This window comes from Leucoraja erinacea, chromosome 22 (genome assembly GCF_028641065.1).
Source record: "Leucoraja erinacea ecotype New England chromosome 22, Leri_hhj_1, whole genome shotgun sequence".
NCBI classification, from domain to species: Eukaryota; Metazoa; Chordata; class Chondrichthyes; order Rajiformes; family Rajidae; genus Leucoraja; species Leucoraja erinaceus.
This window is the reverse complement of record NC_073398.1, coordinates 13,560,545-13,580,777: the sequence shown is the minus strand read 5'-3', so window position 1 is coordinate 13,580,777 and position 20,233 is coordinate 13,560,545. Positions and strand designations below refer to the sequence as shown.

The 20,233-nt window shown below is 40.9% G+C and overlaps 1 protein-coding gene across 1 annotated transcript in view; it reads right to left on the bottom strand.

Moving 5' to 3' along the window:
- The window catches only part of LOC129708047 (mucin-19-like), a 42,173-nt gene extending 22,665 nt beyond the window's left edge, over positions 1-19,508 (bottom strand). The window contains exons 1-13 of the mRNA XM_055653589.1: positions 19,402-19,508; positions 13,781-13,846; positions 13,435-13,663; positions 12,990-13,107; positions 11,155-11,233; positions 9,061-9,167; positions 7,579-7,754; positions 6,531-6,589; positions 6,302-6,427; positions 5,159-5,279; positions 4,935-5,073; positions 215-307; positions 41-113 (exon numbers count right to left, since the gene is read on the bottom strand). Coding sequence (XP_055509564.1) covers positions 41-113; positions 215-307; positions 4,935-5,073; positions 5,159-5,279; positions 6,302-6,427; positions 6,531-6,589; positions 7,579-7,754; positions 9,061-9,167; positions 11,155-11,233; positions 12,990-13,107; positions 13,435-13,663; positions 13,781-13,846; positions 19,402-19,450 — 1,435 coding nt within the window. The 5' untranslated portion in view covers positions 19,451-19,508. The remainder of the gene's footprint in view (positions 1-40; positions 114-214; positions 308-4,934; positions 5,074-5,158; positions 5,280-6,301; positions 6,428-6,530; positions 6,590-7,578; positions 7,755-9,060; positions 9,168-11,154; positions 11,234-12,989; positions 13,108-13,434; positions 13,664-13,780; positions 13,847-19,401) is intronic.
- Positions 19,509-20,233: the final 725 nt, after the last annotated feature.

Here is a 20,233-nt window from a genome sequence, read left to right as displayed (position 1 = left end):
TTCTTTATTTAATAGATGGAACATGATTTTTTTCTCTTACCTGTTTTAAGGGGAAGCCCAATTTTGTGCCCTTCAGAATAAACATTCCCATCATTAGTGAATTCATACTTCATCTATACACAAGAGAAAAGCAAGGAACATTTCTGGTATTACTTCTGGCTGGGGCACATCACGTACAGAAAGTGTCTGAATAAATAGCATTCTATATTCTCACCTGCTGTTTGGTGAGCACCACACGGTGGAGACAAGTCTCTTTAATTGCAAGTTGACATGGCCTCACTTCAATGATTACCTTCCATGTTTCGGTCTGTTGTATACAAAAATTATAAAATACAAAAAGCTGTACACTGTCAAATTGACATGAGGCAGTATACTATTAACACCAACATCTGAACGAACCTCAGATTCAGCAACTTGATTGAATTGATATGAATGTTATACCTTATAACTAATTTTCCTCACTTTTGTACAATAAACTATAGCACAATTGCCAGAAAATAAGGAATTAAGCTTTCTAAATGTAGTCACATATTAATTGCATTGCATTGAAACAGGCCATTTGATAGTTGATAAGTTGATAAGAGTGATGAGTGATGGCTCTTACCAACTTCTACAGATGCACTATAGAAAGCATCACACACTTTTTCACACGGAGAGTTGTGAGTCTGTGGAATTCTCTGCCTCAGAGGGCGGTGGAGGCCGGTTCTCTGGAAACTTTCAAGAGAGAGCTCGATAGGGCTCTTGAATATAGCCTTCTCCCCATATCAGGGGATATGGGGAGAAGGCAGAAATGGGGTACTGATTGTGAATAATCAGCCATGATCTCATTGAATGGCAGTGCTGGCTTGAAGAGCCGTATGGCCTACTCCTGCACCTATTTTCTATTGTCTATTGTCTATTGCCTATTGTCTATCATATCCAGATGTATCATAACTCGGTATAGCAACTGCTAGATTTGATTTGATTCAACTTTAATGTCATTGCACAAATACGAGTACAGGTACAACAAAATGCATTTTAGCATCAATCAGAGTGCAAGGTAGTAAAAATACTGGTTAAAACAATATGTGCAATGTGGATAAATTAAACTAGTATATAGGCAATAAATATATACAGATAAAAGAGTATAAAAATAGCTATGCCCAAGATTGCAAGATATTGCAGAGAATTGTGACTGCAGCCCTATCCATCACAAACTATCATCTCCACTTCACCACCTCATCAACTCCAACTGTACTTCATGCTGCTTTGGAAAGCAGCCAACGTAATAAGTACCATTCACACTCCGGTCAGTCTCCCTTCTGCCATTGAGCGGAAGATACAAGTTTGAAAGCATATGCCGCCATATTCCAGAACAGCTTCTTACGGCTGTCATCAGACAGTTGACCAAACCTCTCATATAGAGTCATAGTCATAGAGTGATACAGTGTGGAAACAGGCCCTTTGACCCAACTTGCCTACCCCGGCCAACATTGTCCCAGCTACACAAGTCCCACTTGCCTGCACTTGGTCCATATCCCTCCAAACCTGTCCTATCCATGTACGAGGGGTGAACTAACAATCTTCCAAAATACCCCTTTGTGGCACTTGCACTTTTTATTTATCTACACTTTCTCTGTAGCTGTAACACTATATTCTAAACTGTTTATTCTCTCTTTTGATAGACACAGAAAGCTGGATTAACTCAGCGTGTCAAACAGCATCACTGGAGAAATGGTATAGGTGACATTTTGGGTCGAGACCTTTCTTCAGGCTGAGTCTGGGGGAAACGAGAGATATAGATGCTCATATATAGAGATACATTGTGGAACAAATGAATGAAAGGTACAAAAAAGTAATGATGATAAAGGAAACACGCTATTGTTAGTTGTGGGCTAGGTGAAAACGAGTTAGAGTTTTCCCTTTTACACTGCCTGATATGTGTAGAATGTGTGGAATGAATTGCCTGGAGCGCACATAAAACCGAATTATTCACTATTACTCGATACATGTGACAATAATAAACCAAGAACAACAATAAGCAAATATCAATAGTCTTCTGCTTAATGCTGCTTCTGCTTCCCTTAACACATTCCTTTAACCTCTTGCTTTAACCGCTAATGTGACACAAATTATTAGCATATAATTTTCTTGAAATAAATAAATTCCTACTTGGATGTATTAATTATTAGCTTATAGTTACGACCTGGTTTTGCATTTGTGTGAGTTTTCTTTCTCTGATGTTGGGCCTGATTGGTTATAGAAACATAGAAAAATAGGTGCAGGAGTAGGCCATTTGGCCCTTCGAGCTCGCACCACCATTCAATATGATCATGGCTGATCATCTAAAATCAGTACCCTGCTTTTTCCACATATCCCTTAATTCCTTTAGACTTAAGAGCTAAATCTAACTAATTTTTGATAATCTCCAGTGAATTGGCCTACACTGTCATCTGTGGCAGAGAATTCCACAGATTCACAACGCTCTAGGTGAATAGGTTTTTCCTCATCTCTGTCCTAAATGGCCTACCTTACTCTCAAACTGTGGCCCCCGGTTCTGGACTCCCCTAACATTGGAACATTTTTCCTGCATTTATCCTGTCCAATCCTTTAAGAATGTTATATGTCTCTATATGATCCTCTCTCATCCTTCTCAATTCCAGTGAATACAAGCCCAGTCGACCCATTCTTTCATCATATATCATTCCCGCCATCGAGGGAATTAACCTGGTGAACCTACGCTACACTTCCTCAATAACAATAATGTCCTTCCTCAAATTAGGAGCTCAAAATTGCACAAAATGCTCTTTTTTCACCTCTCAATTAACCCCTTTGTCCTCCTCTGTTGAGTTCTAAATTTCTCCCAGTCCTCCGGTTTGCTGCTTCCTTTTGCCAATTTATATGCCTTTTCATTGAATTTAACACTATTGTTGATTTCCCTCGTCTGCCACGGTTTAGACGCCTTCCCCGTTTTATTTTGTTCGCCGGACAGGGATGAACAATTTTTGGAGTTCATCCAGGCTGTCGTTAAATCTTTGCCATTGCATCTCCACCGTCATCCCTTTAAGTATAATTTGCGAGTCTATCCTAGCCAATTCCCATCATACCTTCAAAGTCTCAAGTCTGAATTAACCATGTCACTTTCCATCCTAATGCAGAATTCCACCATATTAAGGTCACTGTTGCCCAAGGGGCTTTGCACAACAAAAGATCGTTAACTAATCCTTCCTCATTACACAATACCCAGTCTAGGATGGCCTGCCCTCTACTCTGTTCCTCTACATATTGGTTTAAAAACCCATCCCGTGTACATTCCAGGAAATCCTCCTCAGCACTGTTCCCAATTTGGTTGGCTCAATCTATATGTAGATTAAAGTCACCCATGATAACCGCCTTTCCCTTCGCTACACACATACCTAATTTCCTGCTTGGTGCTTTCTCCAACCTCCCTACTGCTGTTTGGTGGTCTGTATACAACTCCAACAAGTGTTTTCTGCCCGTGGCTATTTCTCAGTTCTACCCATACTGATTCTACAGCATCCAAGCTAATGTCTCTCTTTGCAATTGCATTAATCTCCTCTTTAACAGCAATGCCACCCCACCTCTTCCTTTATGTCTATCCTTCCTGAATATTGAATACTCCTACATGTTTAGCTCCCAGCCTTGGTCACCCTGGAGCCATGTCTCCTTAATTCCAATTAAATGGTATTCCTTAACTACTCAATGCACATTCAATTCATCAACCTTATTACAAATGCTACTCGCACAAAGCTTTCAGATTTGTTTTTCTTTTCCTCCTTCTACCTTTCGCTTCTGTCCTACTTTTATGGCCCTCTGTCTCCTTGCATTGTTTCCCACCCCCCTGCCCTGTTAGTTTAAACGTGACCTTTCCTACACTCACTTTGCCATTAACTTCACTCATACACTTCCATATTGTTGACACCACCCCCCCCCCCCACTGTTTAGTTTAATCCCACCCGTGTAGCACTAGTAAACCTGCCTGCCAGAATGTCAGTCCCCTTTCAATTAAGGTGCAACCCTTCCCGTTTGGACAGGTCAACCCTGCCCCAGAAGAGATTCCAGTGATCTAGAAATTTAAAATGCTGCCCCTTGCACCAAATCCTCAGCCACGCATTCAGATCCTCTATCTCCCTATTCCCATGTACGGAAATCCTGGGGGGGGGCGGGAGAAGCCACGTCCCCCTATGCTTTGAGATGTGAGGGACAATCGTCCCCATGTTTTGTAATCCAGACTTTATCAGACCCTTTCTTTGGCCTGAATCAACCCATTCGCGGGGCCTTTCAACACCCGGCGCGGCTTAAAATCAAACTGCTGCATTGAGGCGGTCGAGGCTCCCGATGTTGAAGCCCCCGCCGGCCCATTCAAGCACCACGATTCGGGGCGGATGAAGCTGCTGCTGCTGGAGTTCGGAGTCAGTCACCAAGCAGGTCAGCTCCTGATGTTACCATCCATAGAGCCCACGGCTGAAGCCTCGCATGTGTGCGCATGCGAGCGGGCGGCTGCCAAGAAATTGTGTCCCCCCCCCCCCCCCCCCCCCCGTGTTTTGATAGCGATTTCTGTGCCTGGTTGTTCCTACCCTCATCAGCACGAGGTACTGGAAGCAACCCAGAGATAACTGTCCGCATAAACCATCCTGCTTTTCAGCTTCCTGTCTAATTCTCTATACTCACGTTACAGAAACTCCTTCCTCTTCTTACCAACGTAATTTGTGCCAACATGCACAACTACTTCCACTGTTCACCTTTCCTCACGAGGATGTTCTTAAGTTGGTCTGAGACATCTTGGACCCTGGCACCAGGGAGGCACCTTCCTCAAATCAAAAATGTGTATACACAAAAATATGGATATGCAAAAGGATGTTATAACTAGCATTCCTGAGGCATACCTCACTCTTGATTTGTTTGATTCTCTCCCTAATATTGCATGTACTTACAAAAACAGCATAGTAAGAGCAATCTCCATTCATGATGTAATATGCATTATCAAATGTTGTAAAGTGAGCTCCTTCTTCAACTTTGCATCTTCCCGGGCAGTTGATATCTAAGCAGTCCCACATTCCACTTCTACAAACACTGACAAGAAAAATGAAACCATTATGAAAGACCACTAGATAATTCAATATTTTATATCAAAAGACTGAGTATGTGATATCTTTACCATGAATGACAAGAAGTGTTTCTCAGTTGTCCAGGTTCATAAATCACTCCAGCATATTCACAAGGACATTCAATTTTGTTGATACACCTGTCTGTGCCTCTTATATCATCAAGGACAGTACCTATAGGATAACATAAGCCTATAAGTATATTTCTCTACAACAAAGAATGTGACTTTAATTTTGACCGATAATGATGGAAAAAGAGAGGAGATTTGAAAGATTTAACAATTTTTCAAAACTACGAGAATTTTATTTTTTTTAAATTTCCTGGTAAGTCACAATATTGTGTAAAGTAAAACATGGAATTTCAGGCTGACCCCAAAGCTGGATTTACTGCATATTTTAATCACAGACTATGTTCTCTCATTCTGTCTTTAATTACCATGTCAATTTCTCAGTGATTTCCTGGTTAAATTGTCTGCTATTTTTAACGAGTATGTTCATTTTCCTAATTTTCTTCCACAGTTTTCCAATCTAATGGAGCCGCGGCACGGCTGCATGTGGCAGAATGCAAGGGACGGATGCAGCCTGCAGCGGCACAGAGCGGCAGAGCAGCAGTGGAGAACATCGACACATCGCCTAGTCACTCCGACCCTTGCAATTCGACCCAGTGCCGCCGCCAGGACAATGGGCCTTTAAGGACAAGTTAAGACTTTTAAAGGGTACATGGGTACAATACCCTTTAGAAGGGTACAAAATGGCACCCTAAACGTGGGAACTCTTGAGTACTGACTCAGTGGGCACTGGCTTACACTCTTATACTTAGTATGATGGTGCCTATTGTATAGTCGGACTGTCACTGAACTGTATGCAAAAAAAGAATGACACTATATTTAGGTACACATGACAATGAAGTACCATTGAACCGTCATAAATTTGACGTGATGTTAATGATCCTACCACCATAAGTGGTGAACTTCAGACTGTGTTCATAGTGTATATTTTTGCAAAACATCCCAAATCCATTTTATTATTTTGAGTGATTATGTAGTTTTGCCAGTCCTTGCTAGCTACCAATACAGACAAATGGATCGCAGTTTAACCAAAGGATAAAACCTCTAATAAGGGAATGTTCCCTCAATGGGGCATGCGATTTGTGCGTGGTCATGAGTGACTGACTGCTGATTTGCTTGCATCGTTACCTTCAGGACATTCACAGGTATTCACACACTTGTCGCATTGCTGCTGTGTTTCCGGGTCAGAGCAAGTGGGGACACAGAGTGCACCGCATTCATTGTAGATTTGATTTTCAGCACAAATAGGGTTTCCTGATTAAACAAAATAAATATTTATTGTAACTCTCAGAATGATTCAAGCACAGGATTAAACTTCTCACCATTTACATTACATGTTTATTGGTTTATTTCTTACCACAGGTAACTTTTGATCTCCAGCTTTTCCAAATTTGCTGCAAGGTGTTTTCAGGTCCACTGTAAATAATAGAGTTCTTGAATAAACGAGATGTGCAGTAGAAGCGAATTTTATTTATAAATTCATTATTTATTTCAACTAACATGATTAGATCACATACAAATCTTAGAAAGAAAATCTGCAGTGAATAAATTTAAGGAAGTAACTATTGCCCAGATTTCAGGACAGGTCCCACACTTGCAACACCAAGAGCTGGAGTAATGGGCTTGTCCCACTTAGGTGATTTTTTCGGCGACAACCGACGACTTTGATTGTCGTAGCAGGTCGTCGAAAAACCGGCGACTGGACCCCCCTATGACAATGTCTACCACAACCTACCTCTTAGTCGACGTCAAGCTACGGCAAGTTACCGATAACCGGCGACCCATTAGGACGTCCACCTACTACCACATGTACGACAACCTACATTCACCCATAACTAGCTAATACAATTCAGTCGGCGGTACCTGTCGCAGTTGACGAAGGTTGATGTAGGTAGTCGCCAACGGAATTTACTGAAGTCAGCATCGGCGACAACCTACGTCATCCTGGCAACAACCCATGACACATCTACGTCAGGAGAGGTCAAGCTACGCTTATTGGCCTTAAGCCAACTGTTGCCGACTGTCGCCGAAAAGTTTTGAACATTTCAAAATCCAGCAGCGACCAGAACAACGCTACGATTCTTTGGGCGACTGTGGAGACTACTCACTACCACACAGGCGATACCCCGACGACCATTTGGCGACAGTCTAGTCGCCTGTAGTTGTCTAAAAAATCGCCTAAGTGGGACAGGCCCATTACACAATGGGTCAGGCAGCATTTTTGGAGAACATCGATAGGGACTGATTGTAGTGGGGGAATGAAAGGTGGAAAAAAAGTGTGGCCAGGACCACTCATGACACTACCATCAAAGAGTAACAACATTCTCAATGCACAGTTATGGCCATTGTAACGATCCTATTCCCAGTTTTTTTTAAATGTATTGATAACTTAATGAATTAATTACCTTGTTTCTGGGAGATTTGTACATTGCCTTGATAGTTCTTCGAAAGTGGCACATGCACACTCATGCTTATTAACACAACTACAGGCATCCCTTTGACATAATTCCAGGTATCCGCTAATAAAGGGATATTTCGTAAGGCATGTGGAAAAATACATTGATATGGGGTGCAGGCAGCTCTGAAAGTGAAAAGCATTAGAGAGATTCAGAATGCACAAACTTAACTTTAAACTGTGTGGCTTCAGCATTCAGTGGCATTGAAATGATCCCTTCCAGTCAGTATAAGAAATACTTCACCAGCACGTTATCTTTATGAGCAATATTATATTACTGTATTGCAGTGATTTGCTATGTTCCAGCTAACAACAAACCATGACTTTGAAACAGGATCTGTGTGCTGATGCTAATTAAGTGCTAGATAAAACATATCCGCAATAACTTTGCCAACTAATGACACTAGTTTATTAGTTGCAATTAGATCAAAACAAAGATTCATGATGCCGTCTCCAAACAAGTCTCATTGTTTACACAGTCTTTTAGTTCATAAATCACCCCCTTCAGAGGGTGAAAGGAACTTTGAAAACCTACTTAGCTATTTAGCTATTAGATGGTCAAATGAACCTGGTGGGTGTTCGACTTGACGAGTTTTTCTGAGTCAACGAAAGTTATTCCCTGGAGTTGGCATGGCTGGTTATGCTGTAAACCAGCTGTTTTTCTGTGTCTTTGCACACCTCCTAGTCATTGTTTTAATTTTACAGCTAATTGTATGGCTGTAAGTCTACTCTCCTTATGTGCACACGCCCTTTTATTTCAAATTTCTACTGACATTATTCCATTATTATCATAGCATCATAGCCTGGTGCCTTAGGCTGTGTGTGCTATTGTACCTTCCAGCTGTTGACCCGCCCACCAAATAATCCTTGAATTTAGACACAAAATCGCTGGAGAGAAGGAATGGGTGGAGTTTCGGGACGAGACCCTTCTTCAGATTGAGAGTCAGGGGAGAGGAAGTACAGATATATGGAGGGGATACGATGTGAAAACGATTGTTCAAAGCAGATGATGATAAGGAAATGTAGACAAAAATGCTGGAGAAACTCCATAGATGCTGCCTCACCCGCTGAGTTTCTCCAGCATTTTTGTCTACCTTCGATTTTCCAGCATCTGGAGTTCCTTTTTAAACATAAGGAAATGTAGAATGGTTCATTGTTATCTGAGGGGAAGGTGACAAGGAGGCATACAAACAGTAAAATAAATCAGAAGGACAATGAAACTATTCCTTGGTTCTTCAAGGTCTGGCAAGCATCATATGGAATAACTATGAAAATTGCCAATTTGTTATTCCATTCTACTTGAATCATTCATATCCAGTCATACTTTCACTATTATATTCACATCCAGAATTAGAAACTGTCCGAAATGAAAATAAATGAGCATTTCTGTAAGCAAATGTATATCACCACTTAATTGATTATCAAACCTTACATCAACTGCTGTGCATGTTGAATCTGTAGGCCTTTCATTAGTGCACACATTTCCCAGAACATCCAGCTGATTGGTAACCATGATTTTGTATAAAGCATCAGTAGACGCTGCACAAATCAATGAGAGAAAAATACTATGAGATGTCAGCTACTACAAATCTCTAAAAACCCAAACAGTAATATTATATTTGGAAATGTTTGGGAATTATATTTATTTAATCATTTATAAAATATATGAAACATTCTATCACTGCGCATTCCCCATTAAAATAGTGTCACCATGTTATACTATTGGATGTTTTTTTTTGTAGACAAAGAGGTGCCGGTATGCATATCAATTAAAATATTAAGCTACATTTATCACCAATTTTTTTCCACCAATATACCCCCCTTCTTTTTTTGAATTTGTGATCTATCAAATTCTAATATTGAGAAACTACAGGTGCACAACCTTTTATCCGACGATCCAAATAACGAAAAGCTCCGAATAGCGGACATTTTTTCGGTCCTTGAAGAAAGGTCCTTGAAGACGTTCACCGAGGGTGGCCCGCAGAGGTGACAGCGGAACCTCCGGTCGGTCCTCGAAGAAAGGGGAACTAAATCCCCATTCATAAAAGAGAAGGTGACGGTATATTGCGCGGGAGGGTTAATAATTTACAATCTGCTGCTGCCTGCCCGCTGAGTTAAAAAGTTCCCATGGTAGACTCACGATACACAGTGTATCGTGAGTCTTGCGTGGGAACTTTTTAACTCAGCGGGCAGGCAGCAGCAGATTGTCGCTCCCTTCAGTTTCACCTCACCTACACCCCTCTGCTTCCCGGCCATGTGTGTGACCCCATCCCTCCCCTCTCCAGCTCATTGCACCGGCGGGGGGGCTTTTGCTTCAGGGAGCCAGTAGTACCGGAGTAGGACCAACGGGACACCGACATTGTGCCCACTGCAAGCAGGGTCAGCAGCAGCCCATTGTTCCAGAGGAACATCCCCGTGCTGTACCGTTCAGTGTATTCACTGATATTTTATTGAAAGGGGGCGCAATATACGTCTCATCACCCCTTGTCAGGAGCTGAGACTTTTTTTGCAACTAGGGGGGGTACAGTTATTCAGCTCCATTTCAGTTTCAGGACCAACGGGGAGAGCACGGAGATCTACACAGAGAGCATCTCCAGCTCGGGCCAAGCCACTTGTCGCCGTAGCGGCCCATCGGGGAGCGGATTCCTCTGGAGTTGGAGGGACAGGGAGACACAGCGGCTTTTGAGAATGGTGGGATCACTTCCAAAGTTCTGAAGTCAGTACACCTCTCCTGGTCCCGGATCATCTAGAGAATGATCCCAGCCTAACCCTTATTCTCTCATTCTGCAAGAAAAAAAACACGTGAACTCAAACTAGTCGAGTAACTGCCGGGTCGAGACGCAAACACTTGTGGATATGAACCGAGACCTCTACTCTCAGTAAAATCTACGCTAAAAATCTTCCATTCGAAAAAAATATACGAAACTTTTCAAGGATAAGAGGTTTGCACCTGATAACTAAAAAACCACACCCTGTTAAGCATTAAAATTGAATTGAAAAATTAGCTTCTGTGCTTGCTAGGTGGACCGTACTGCTTGTTTACAAAGCTGTACCGTTCAGTGTATTCACTGTATTTTTTTTAAATGAGTTTTCTGCTATTGGCATTATGGGTACAGTTTGGGGAGATTCTACAGTATTCAGGGAATGGTGTGACTGAACGTTCATTGAGAGGCATTTGAATCAATGGCCTTTATCATCACGTCTAGTAGATGTACACTTGGAGACCCTCTCAGTAAAATCTCTCCAAACTCAAAGCATATAAATTTTTCAAGGATTTTGCTGATGCAAACCACACCCTGTGAGCAGCCAGTAGTCTGTGCTCTGTGGACCGTACTGCTTGTTTACAAAGCTGTCCTTGTATTTTTTAAATGATTTCTGCTAGCAATGTACATTAGAACAGGTATTCAGAAGAATGGTTCTCATTTGAATCAATGCGCATTACAGCTCATAATGATACCACGATCAATGCAAGAGATTTGTGCAAAAATGCAAAAATATGGATTTACTCTGTAACAGCTTTAATTACCAGAATTGATTCCACGTTGTTCTTGAAAATTCCCACAAAGACCACATGTTTTGTTTTTATATTTGGTATCCAAGGTTACCTGTAAATAAATTGTAAGATTCTAAATATGTTATGGATATGTTAACTAATCTTATGGCAATAGACAATAGACAATAGGTGCAGAAGTAGGCCATTCGGCCCTTCAAGCCAGCACCGCTATTCAATATGATCATGGCTGATCATCCACAATCAGTACCCTGTTCCTGCCTTCTCCCCATATCGCCTGACACCGCTATCTTCAAGAGCCCTATCTAGCTCTCCCTTGAAAGTATCCAGAGAACCGGCCTCCACTGCCTTCTGAGGTAGAGAATTCCACAGACTCACAACTCTCTGTGTGAAAATGTGTTTCCTCATCTCCATTCTAAATGGCTACCCCTTATTCTTAAAATGTAACCCCTGGTTCTGGACTCCCGCAACATCGGGAACATGTTTCCTGCCTCTAGCGTGTCCAAACCCTTAATAATCTTATATGTTTCAATAAGATCGCCTCTCATTCTTCTAAATTCCAGAGTATACAAGCCCAGCCGCTCCATCCTCTCAGCCTATGGCAGTCCCACCATCCCGGGAATTAACCTTGTGAACCTATGCTGCACTCCCACAATAGCAAGAATGTCCTTCCTCAAATTTGGAGACCAGAACTGCACACAATACACCAGGTCTGGTCTCACTAGGGCCCTGTACATCTGCAGAAGGACCTCTTTGCTCCTATACTCAACTCCTCTTGTTATGAAGGCCAACATGCCATTCGAATTCTTCACTGCCTGCTGTACCTGCATGCTTACTTTCATTGCCTGATGAACAAGGATCCCCAGATCCCGTTGTACTTCCTCTTTTCCCAACTTGACACCATTTAGATAATAATCGTCCTTCCTGTTTTTGCTGCCAAAGTGGATAACCTCACACTTATGCACATTAAACTGCATCTGCCATGCCTCTGCCCACTCACCCAACCTGTCCAAGTCACCCCGCATTCTCATAGCATCCTCCTCACAGTTCACACTGCCACCCAGATTTGTGTCATCTGCAAATTTGCTAATGTTACTTGTAATCCCTTCATCTAAATCATTAATATATATTGTAAATAGCTGTGGTCCCTGCACCAAGCCTTGCGGTACCCCTCTAGTCACTTCCTGCCATTCTGAAAGCAACTCATTCTGAAAGCAACCCATGGTAGGTTAATCCAAAAGATTAAGATGGTAAAGGGGAATGTGACTGAGAAAATGTCTATATCTATAAAGTCAACTTTCTCCAAATTAAAATCTGGAGAGGGAACAGAAACTGGTTCAACTACTCTCAATAAAAGTAGGGTATTTTTACTAATGGCAAAATGTAGCTAGTGATAGATATTACCATATCAATTCTGTGATAAAATCAGTCTTTGGTCCTTAATGCTGTGTAATCAGCAATTGTGACTGACATTGGAATCACCCAATAATCTCCTCTGTGGTGTGCCTGTGTGCAGCTTTTCTTCAGATGGGAAAATAAAACCAGACCTTGCCTTCTCAAATAATTTCTACCCTCATCATTTATACTCAAGCATGAGAATGGCCAACTGAGAAAGATAATATACAGAGTTCCTGTCAAATGTTGCAAGTTGTGATACATCGGAAGTAGGAAAATTGATATTAAAAGACATTTGAACAGGTACATGTGCAAATGGATATGGGTCAAATGTGGGCAAATGGGAACCAGTTAAATGGGGCATCTAAGTTGGCATGGGCAGGTTTGGTCAAAGGGACTGCTTCCGTGCTGTATGGCTCAATAATCCACAGTGAAAATTCCAGTCTTTATCTTACCGCCAATGAATCACGCTTATTCCAGATCAGAGCAATCGTGTGCTTCCTGTTTGAAAATCGTATGTCCTTTCCATGTTTCTGCACGGTAATGATTTTACCATCATAGGGCAATTTTATTCTACAATAGAAAAATGTGCAATCATTAACTTATTTGGATCTGGAAAGGAATCTGGCGCAGTAAAAAAAAATCCCAGTCATTCTCTGCAATTTATTTGGATGATATCCATGAGCGATCATCCGTTTTATGTTTTTGGTTTAGTTCCACTTGACTTGCTGTACATTCACCTCAGTGAAAATTTATATCTTGCCCAGCCCATGTTGAAACAGCTCTCCTGACCTTATTGTTCACAAGAAATTCAAGCACAATGTTCACATCAAGAACAAAAATCTTTGAATTAAAATAGGGTTAAATGAACCCATGATAGACAATGTGAGCATAACATACCTCATATCTTTCACTGTAATTGTTTTATTTTCTATCGTAACAGAGACGCCTTCAATTTGCATGTGCACATGTTCCAGATCGCCATTCGATCCTCTGCGGATCTGTATGTTAAAATCCTCTCCATTGCCCCTGCACAGACGAGTCAGAATAAAGTTGCACTTTGATCTGAAGTGGAAAAAATCATCCTGAAAGGTCCTGAATGCTCCTTTGCCCCAGGTGTAACAGGTCCCTGATGGCAGAGGAGAAGAATGATCAATGTTATTTGCTTATAGAATGACAGTGATTCTGTTAAAGACGTTTGATCAAAAATATAGCCAATTTAATCAGAAGATTAAGAGTTACTGACCAATGCCATCGTGTGATGTATCCTCCACATTATTGGAGTTCAGTGAGAGCGCAGAGACATCCAGGCCTAATTGAAAATAAAGAGGTTGAAGAGATAAAGATACTTAAAATAGAAATTGAAAGAGATTGAATAAAGTGATAAAATAAGAGATTGAGATTTGTGGCTGTAAAATAAAAAATATACTTCAACGTATTTAACAAGAAGAATGCTCCATTACACTCGTTTGTGCCATGTGGATGGTGAAAATTCTTTGGGTTGTAGTGTGATGAATCCATCACTTGGGGTTTCAGCCTTTTGAACTGTTTTTGTAGCACAGTTGTTATAAGGCTGGGTCATATGAGTTTTGTGGTCTTTAATGATGGTGCAAAACCCAGTGATTGTAATGCTAATTGAATGGTGGTGGGTAGATTCTCAGTTGTATGGGATGGTTGTTGGCTGGCACTTTTCAGGTCCATTTATTACCTGAAAGATATCAACCCATGCCTAGGGTTGCTTAGATCATGTTACATGCATTTTTTGAGGAGCTGTAAAACAGAATGAAACATTGGCCAGTCATGAATGTACATCTCCACTTTTGATTTAGTGAAGGACGAAAGGACATAGATGAAGCAATTGGAGATGATAGGACCAAGAACACATCCCTAAGGAATGCTGACAGCAAAGTCCTGGGGCTGGATGGTGGACAGTAATCACAGTCATCTTCTCTTGTTTCAGGTATGACTTCAACAACTGGAGTGCTTTTCCTTGATGCCCATTGACATCATTATTTCTTGACTTCTTGATGCCACACGCAGTCAGCTTCTCCCTGGATGTCAAGGGCAGTCACTCTGATTTCATTTGGCCATAATTGACTATGATGACATCTGGAGCTGAGTGGACCTGGCGACATCTAATCCAGGCTCCAATGTGGCTTAACCAAAGCCCTACATGACTTCATGATTCTTATACTCACCGCTCCACCCGATGAAGGCATGCATACCATATGCCTTTTTTAATCACTCTATCTGCTCATGTTACCACTTTCAGGGAGCTATGGACTTGGACCCCAAGAACCCTCTGTGCAATAATGCTATTAAGGATCTTGCCTTTAACTGGATACTGTATAATGTAACTGTATTCTTACATTCAACCTCCCAAGTTCAATACCTCACAGTTGCCAGCATTACATTTGATCTGCTATTTTTCTGACCATTTCTGTAACTGATCTATATCCCTCTGAATATTTCGACAACCTTCTTCACCATCTGAAACTACCAATTTTGGTGTTGTCTGTAAAATTATGCACCAACCCATCTACATTTATGTCCAAGTTGTTTATATAAATCACAAACAATAAAAGTCCCAGCACAGATCTTTACTGGCCAAATAGACCTCCAGTCAGAATAACACCATTCCACCACAACCCTGCCTTCTCTGAATGAAACAGTTCTGAATCCAAATAACTAAGTCACCATGGATCCCAAACATTTAAATCAGCCTATTGTGAAGGACTTTATCAAATGCCTTACTAAAATCCAAATCGACAACATAAATCACACTACCTTCAATACCTCCTCTAAAAACTCACTTGAGTTTGTAAGACAATACCTGCTGCAGCCAAGACTGACCAGTTGAAGAAGAGTCCTGATCCTGAAGGTCACCTGTCTATGGTTTTTCAGAGATGCTGCCTGACCCGTTGAGTTACTCTAGCACTTTTGTAAAACTTATGAAACTGTGATCACAGTTCCAAAAATGCTTTTCCACTGAAACACCATCAGCTGGCCAGGCTTGTATCCCAGTACAAGGTCCAGTATTGACCCTCCTCATGTTGAATAATCTACATACTGCTTCAGGATACCCTCTCAATACACCTAACGATTTATGGCTGTTCTAAGCTTTTCCATTCAATATCAACATCCCAGTCAATATTGGGGAAAATATGAAAATATAATCACTCACTGTTGCTTTTGCATCTTTCCATAATCTGTCTACATATTTGTTCCTCTATTTATTGCATGCTAATGGGGAGGGGGTGGGGGGGGCTATCGTACAATCCCATTAGAGTAAAAGCACATTTCTTACAGTATTTTTTAGCTCCATCTACATTGTGTAAATGAATGAACCCTTCAGTATGCCGTCTCTGAGTACTGCCGTGACATTCTCCCCGATTAATAAACAATTTCTCCACCTCTTTTTCTTCACTCTCTACCACAACTGCAACATCGGAATCCAGGAAAGTTGAGCTGCCAGTCCTGTCCCTCTCGCAACCAAATCTCCAAAGTGATCACAATATCATTCTTCCGGGTCTGAAGAAGGATCTCGACCCAAAATATCGCCCATTCCTTCTCTCCAGAGATGCTGCCTGTCCCGCTAAATTACTCCAGCATTTTGTGTCTATATTAGGTTTAAACCATTATCTACAGTCCCTTCATAGAAGGGTCCTTCCAAGCACGGATCCTTCCAAGCTATGATCCAGGATCTAAGTTCTGCTTTAGCCACAGAGCTCCTTGCTAAAATAAACACATATCATTCCATCAGTTTCACCACTGTCCTTAATATTTTCTCTGCCTGTCCTTCCTTTGAGACTTACTGCTTATAGCTTTCACCGCACCATCAGTTCTTCCATTTGGCAATCTTTTGGTCTCATTCCTACCCCCCTGTCACCCTCTGGAGTACCACAAGTGAACCTCTCTGCAAAGATATTGGTCTCCCTACAGTGCAACCTCTCCTACTATCACAGACCCTGGAGAGATCCCAATGATCTAAGCATCTGATTCACTTTTCCCTGCACCAATTCCTGAGGCATACATTCATCTTCTGACCCTTCTATTCCTTCCCTCACTAGCACGTGAACTAGGGAGTAATCCAGAGATTACCACCCTCATGGTCCTGCATTTTCACCTTTTGCATAACTCCCTTAATTCACTCCGCAGTACCTCATCCCTTTTCCAAGCTTTGTCATTTGTGCCAGTATACACAACAATCTCTGGCTGCTCTCTTTCCCCCTTGAGAATATTCTGCAGCCAACCTAGACCCTGGCACCAGGGAGGCAACCCAGCATCTCAGAGTCACAATTGTGGACACAGAATTTCTTGTCTGTCCCACTAACTATCGAGCCTCCTATCACTATTGCTCTGTCTGCCTCCCCTCGTCCCTGCTGTGTGTCAGGTTCATGCCTGGCACCAATGAGTTGCTGCTGCTACTCTTCTCTGAACAGTAATTCTCCCTCAATAGTATCCAAAAGGTTATACTTGCTTTCAAGGGGAATGGCTACAGAGTATTCCTGTACTCTCTGCCTGCTCCTTGTCCTGGTGCTCACCCATCTACTTTCTGCCTGTGACCACTACATTATAACTCCTATCCATGAAGCCATCATTTTCCCAGATGATCCTGAGGTCGTTCAGCCTTAGCCCCAGTTCTGTCATACTGTCCCTAACTTGATCAAATGGCATTGGGTCATTGGTGAATGGTGTGGGCACAGTGAGTAATTAGACTTAGCTGGCTCTAGATTAATCTGTAAAGCCTTTGGAGCTTCAGAGGCCTGTACACAGCCTACTGATTTAACTATTGTGTCTGATCGCACCGTTATCTGAAAGCACCATTATTTTGGCCGCTCATCAACATGAACTATCCAAGTCGTTGCATTGAACTGCGAGTATTCTCCATAACCACCATGGAAATATTTTTCAGTACTGGTATCAGGAAACAAGAGGTATACTCTACATTGTTGTGGACATTCAGATCTAATTTTGGGCTTTGCCTGAACCACACAGTTCAATGAAATCTAAATCTGGTGCAAGATTGTGTGTGAATAATGCAGGACCCACAGGTATTTATTTCAGAGTAAATCATTGAAAAGTCCGACAGCTAAGCAAATGAACATCCAGGAGTATTTATTTCTTTAATAACCCAATTTCTCAGCATGCAAAGATAATTAAAATACTATTGGACTGATTTATTAAGTATTGGGCGTAGGGAAATTGGGCAGAATTATACTGGTGGTGGTAGGTGGTTCTGACAGGAACCTTTCCCATTCAGCTGCCACTCATCCGCAGTGTTCTGGATATGTTGATTCTCAGCATTCCACCTTGCTGAAATTTTCCAACATTATGCCGAGGAAACCATTTCTCCGATTTGAAACTGGTCAAACCTGGCACAGAATCGGAGCTTTTGTTCATTTGAAGGAGAATTCCCCACATTGAAGGAAAAGGGCATTATTTACTTATTTATTTACTTTATCTTGAGGTTTTAATGAGTTAATAATAATAATATTAATAATAATTTATTTGTATAGCACATTTAAAAACAACTCACGTTGACCAAAGTGCTTTACATCAGTGCAGGTACTAATTTGATACATACAACTGTAGACTAAACCTAACAATACATCCATAAACTGTTTACAGCGCCCCCTCAGAGGGGCTCAAATACGTTAGGGAGTAGAAATGGGTTTTGAGTCGTGACCTAAAGGAGTCGATAGTGGGGGCAGTTCTGATGAGGAGCGGGATGCTATTAAGTTTCTTACGTTTCACATTTACAACAATTTTAATAATATAATTCCGCAAAGACATGCATTTGTACCATCCCTTCTCAATTAAAATATTCAGTCAGCAAGCTGAAGAAAGATCTCGACCCGAAACGTCACCCATTCCTTCTCTCCAGACTTTTTGTGTCTAAGCCGAATAGAAATATTTTTTCCATTTAATTTTTTATATCCTTACTTACACAGTGCGCTTACTTTACACATTTGTAACATGTGGAAAATATGCTATTTTTATTTCAATTGCTCTGCTAAGTTTTTGCTATAGGATATAATATTAACAACATTTGAATTTCATTGGAAACATTTGAAATTTATTTTTGAGATATAGTGTGGAAACAGTCCATGCCGATCAGTGATCACCTGTACATTAGTTCTATCCTACACACCAGGGACAATTTGCAGAAGCCGATTAATCTACAAACCTGCACATCTTTAGAGTGTAGGAAGAAACTGGAGCACCCGGAGGAGACCTGCGCAGTCACAGGTGGAACGTCTCAACTCCGTACAGGCAGCGTCCTTAGGCGGGATCGAACCTGGGTGTCCGATGCTGTAAGGTAGCAACTCTACAATTGCACCATTGTGCCGCCCCTTATTCTTAACATAGTTAACTATAATAAATATTCTTAAAAATTAGAATATTTTAAGCTTTGCATATTTTAGGGAACCAATATTAAAATACATGAAACATTTGATTATTAATCCATAAATGAGAAATTGTGCAACATGTAATATAAGAAGTCATTGTATGGTGCCGTGATGTGCATCCTAACCATATTTTGTTTAACTAAAATACAGTATGCTGCTGAATATATTGGACAGGGCAACATTCAGCAAGTCAGCTCATTAGGCAAAATAGACTTCTCACATACATCTTAAGCATCTTCAACCTTTCAATGCAGATCTGGTAAGATTAACATTTCTTGAGCAATTTAATGCTGAAACAAATTATTTCTATTTTAACAAAAAATATTGTGCACCATTAAAATTGTTTCTATATTTCACTATCACAAATATATATTTTTCTAACATCAACTAATATTACTTTTTTTTATGCAAACTTACGACTTAAATGGAATAATGAATGGAAAACATTTCTTACCAATGAACAGGGGAAGGGTCAGAACAGCAAGGAAGGAAGAGTATTTCATGGTGGTAACCTTCCAGTGTTCTTACTAAGGATTTCCTTATTGCAAACATTTATATTCCTACACGCATTAATCTTATTTGAATAGAATGAGGAAGTGTAAGAACAAATGGGCAACTTTAGGGAGGTTTCTAGTCCAGGTCAATTAATGCAGGTCAATTAATTATACACCAAAAATAAACAGTTTCTTTAAAACTATATACTGTATAGATATAACAGAAGGCTTAAGGACATGGTTTTGATTTTGTCTTAGCTCGGTCACGAATACAAACAAGAATTATTATGAACAATGGAAATTTTAGTCATTGATCAGATCAGTCACTGATTACATATCTGGAAAAAAAAGTTTTCTTCCAGTCAATTAAAGTTGAAAGGAACAAGGTAAAATGATACCTTATTTGATTTACCCACTGTGCTTGGCAAGGTCACATATGTTGAATGATAAGGTCTAAATTAAAGCCGAGCATTGAGCAGCAGTGAACAGGATACTTTGGGAGAAAAATAGGTTTACTATCTGGATGTCTTGTAGGTGGACCTTTGAAACGTGGGTGAACTTTGCAGTTCAGAGGTTATTAGGACATTAGGATGTAAGAACATAAGAATTAGGAGTAGGATTTGAACCTCTAGTCCTTGGGTCCAGTCATAAGCTGGTGGCTGATCTTCTACCTCGGGTCATGGAGTCGATATTTGTTCAGTCTGCAGATTGGATTCTGAGTTCCATGTGGCTTGTCACTTTAAATCTCCATCCTTCTCCTACACTGACCTATTTATGTGTGGTTTCCTGCAT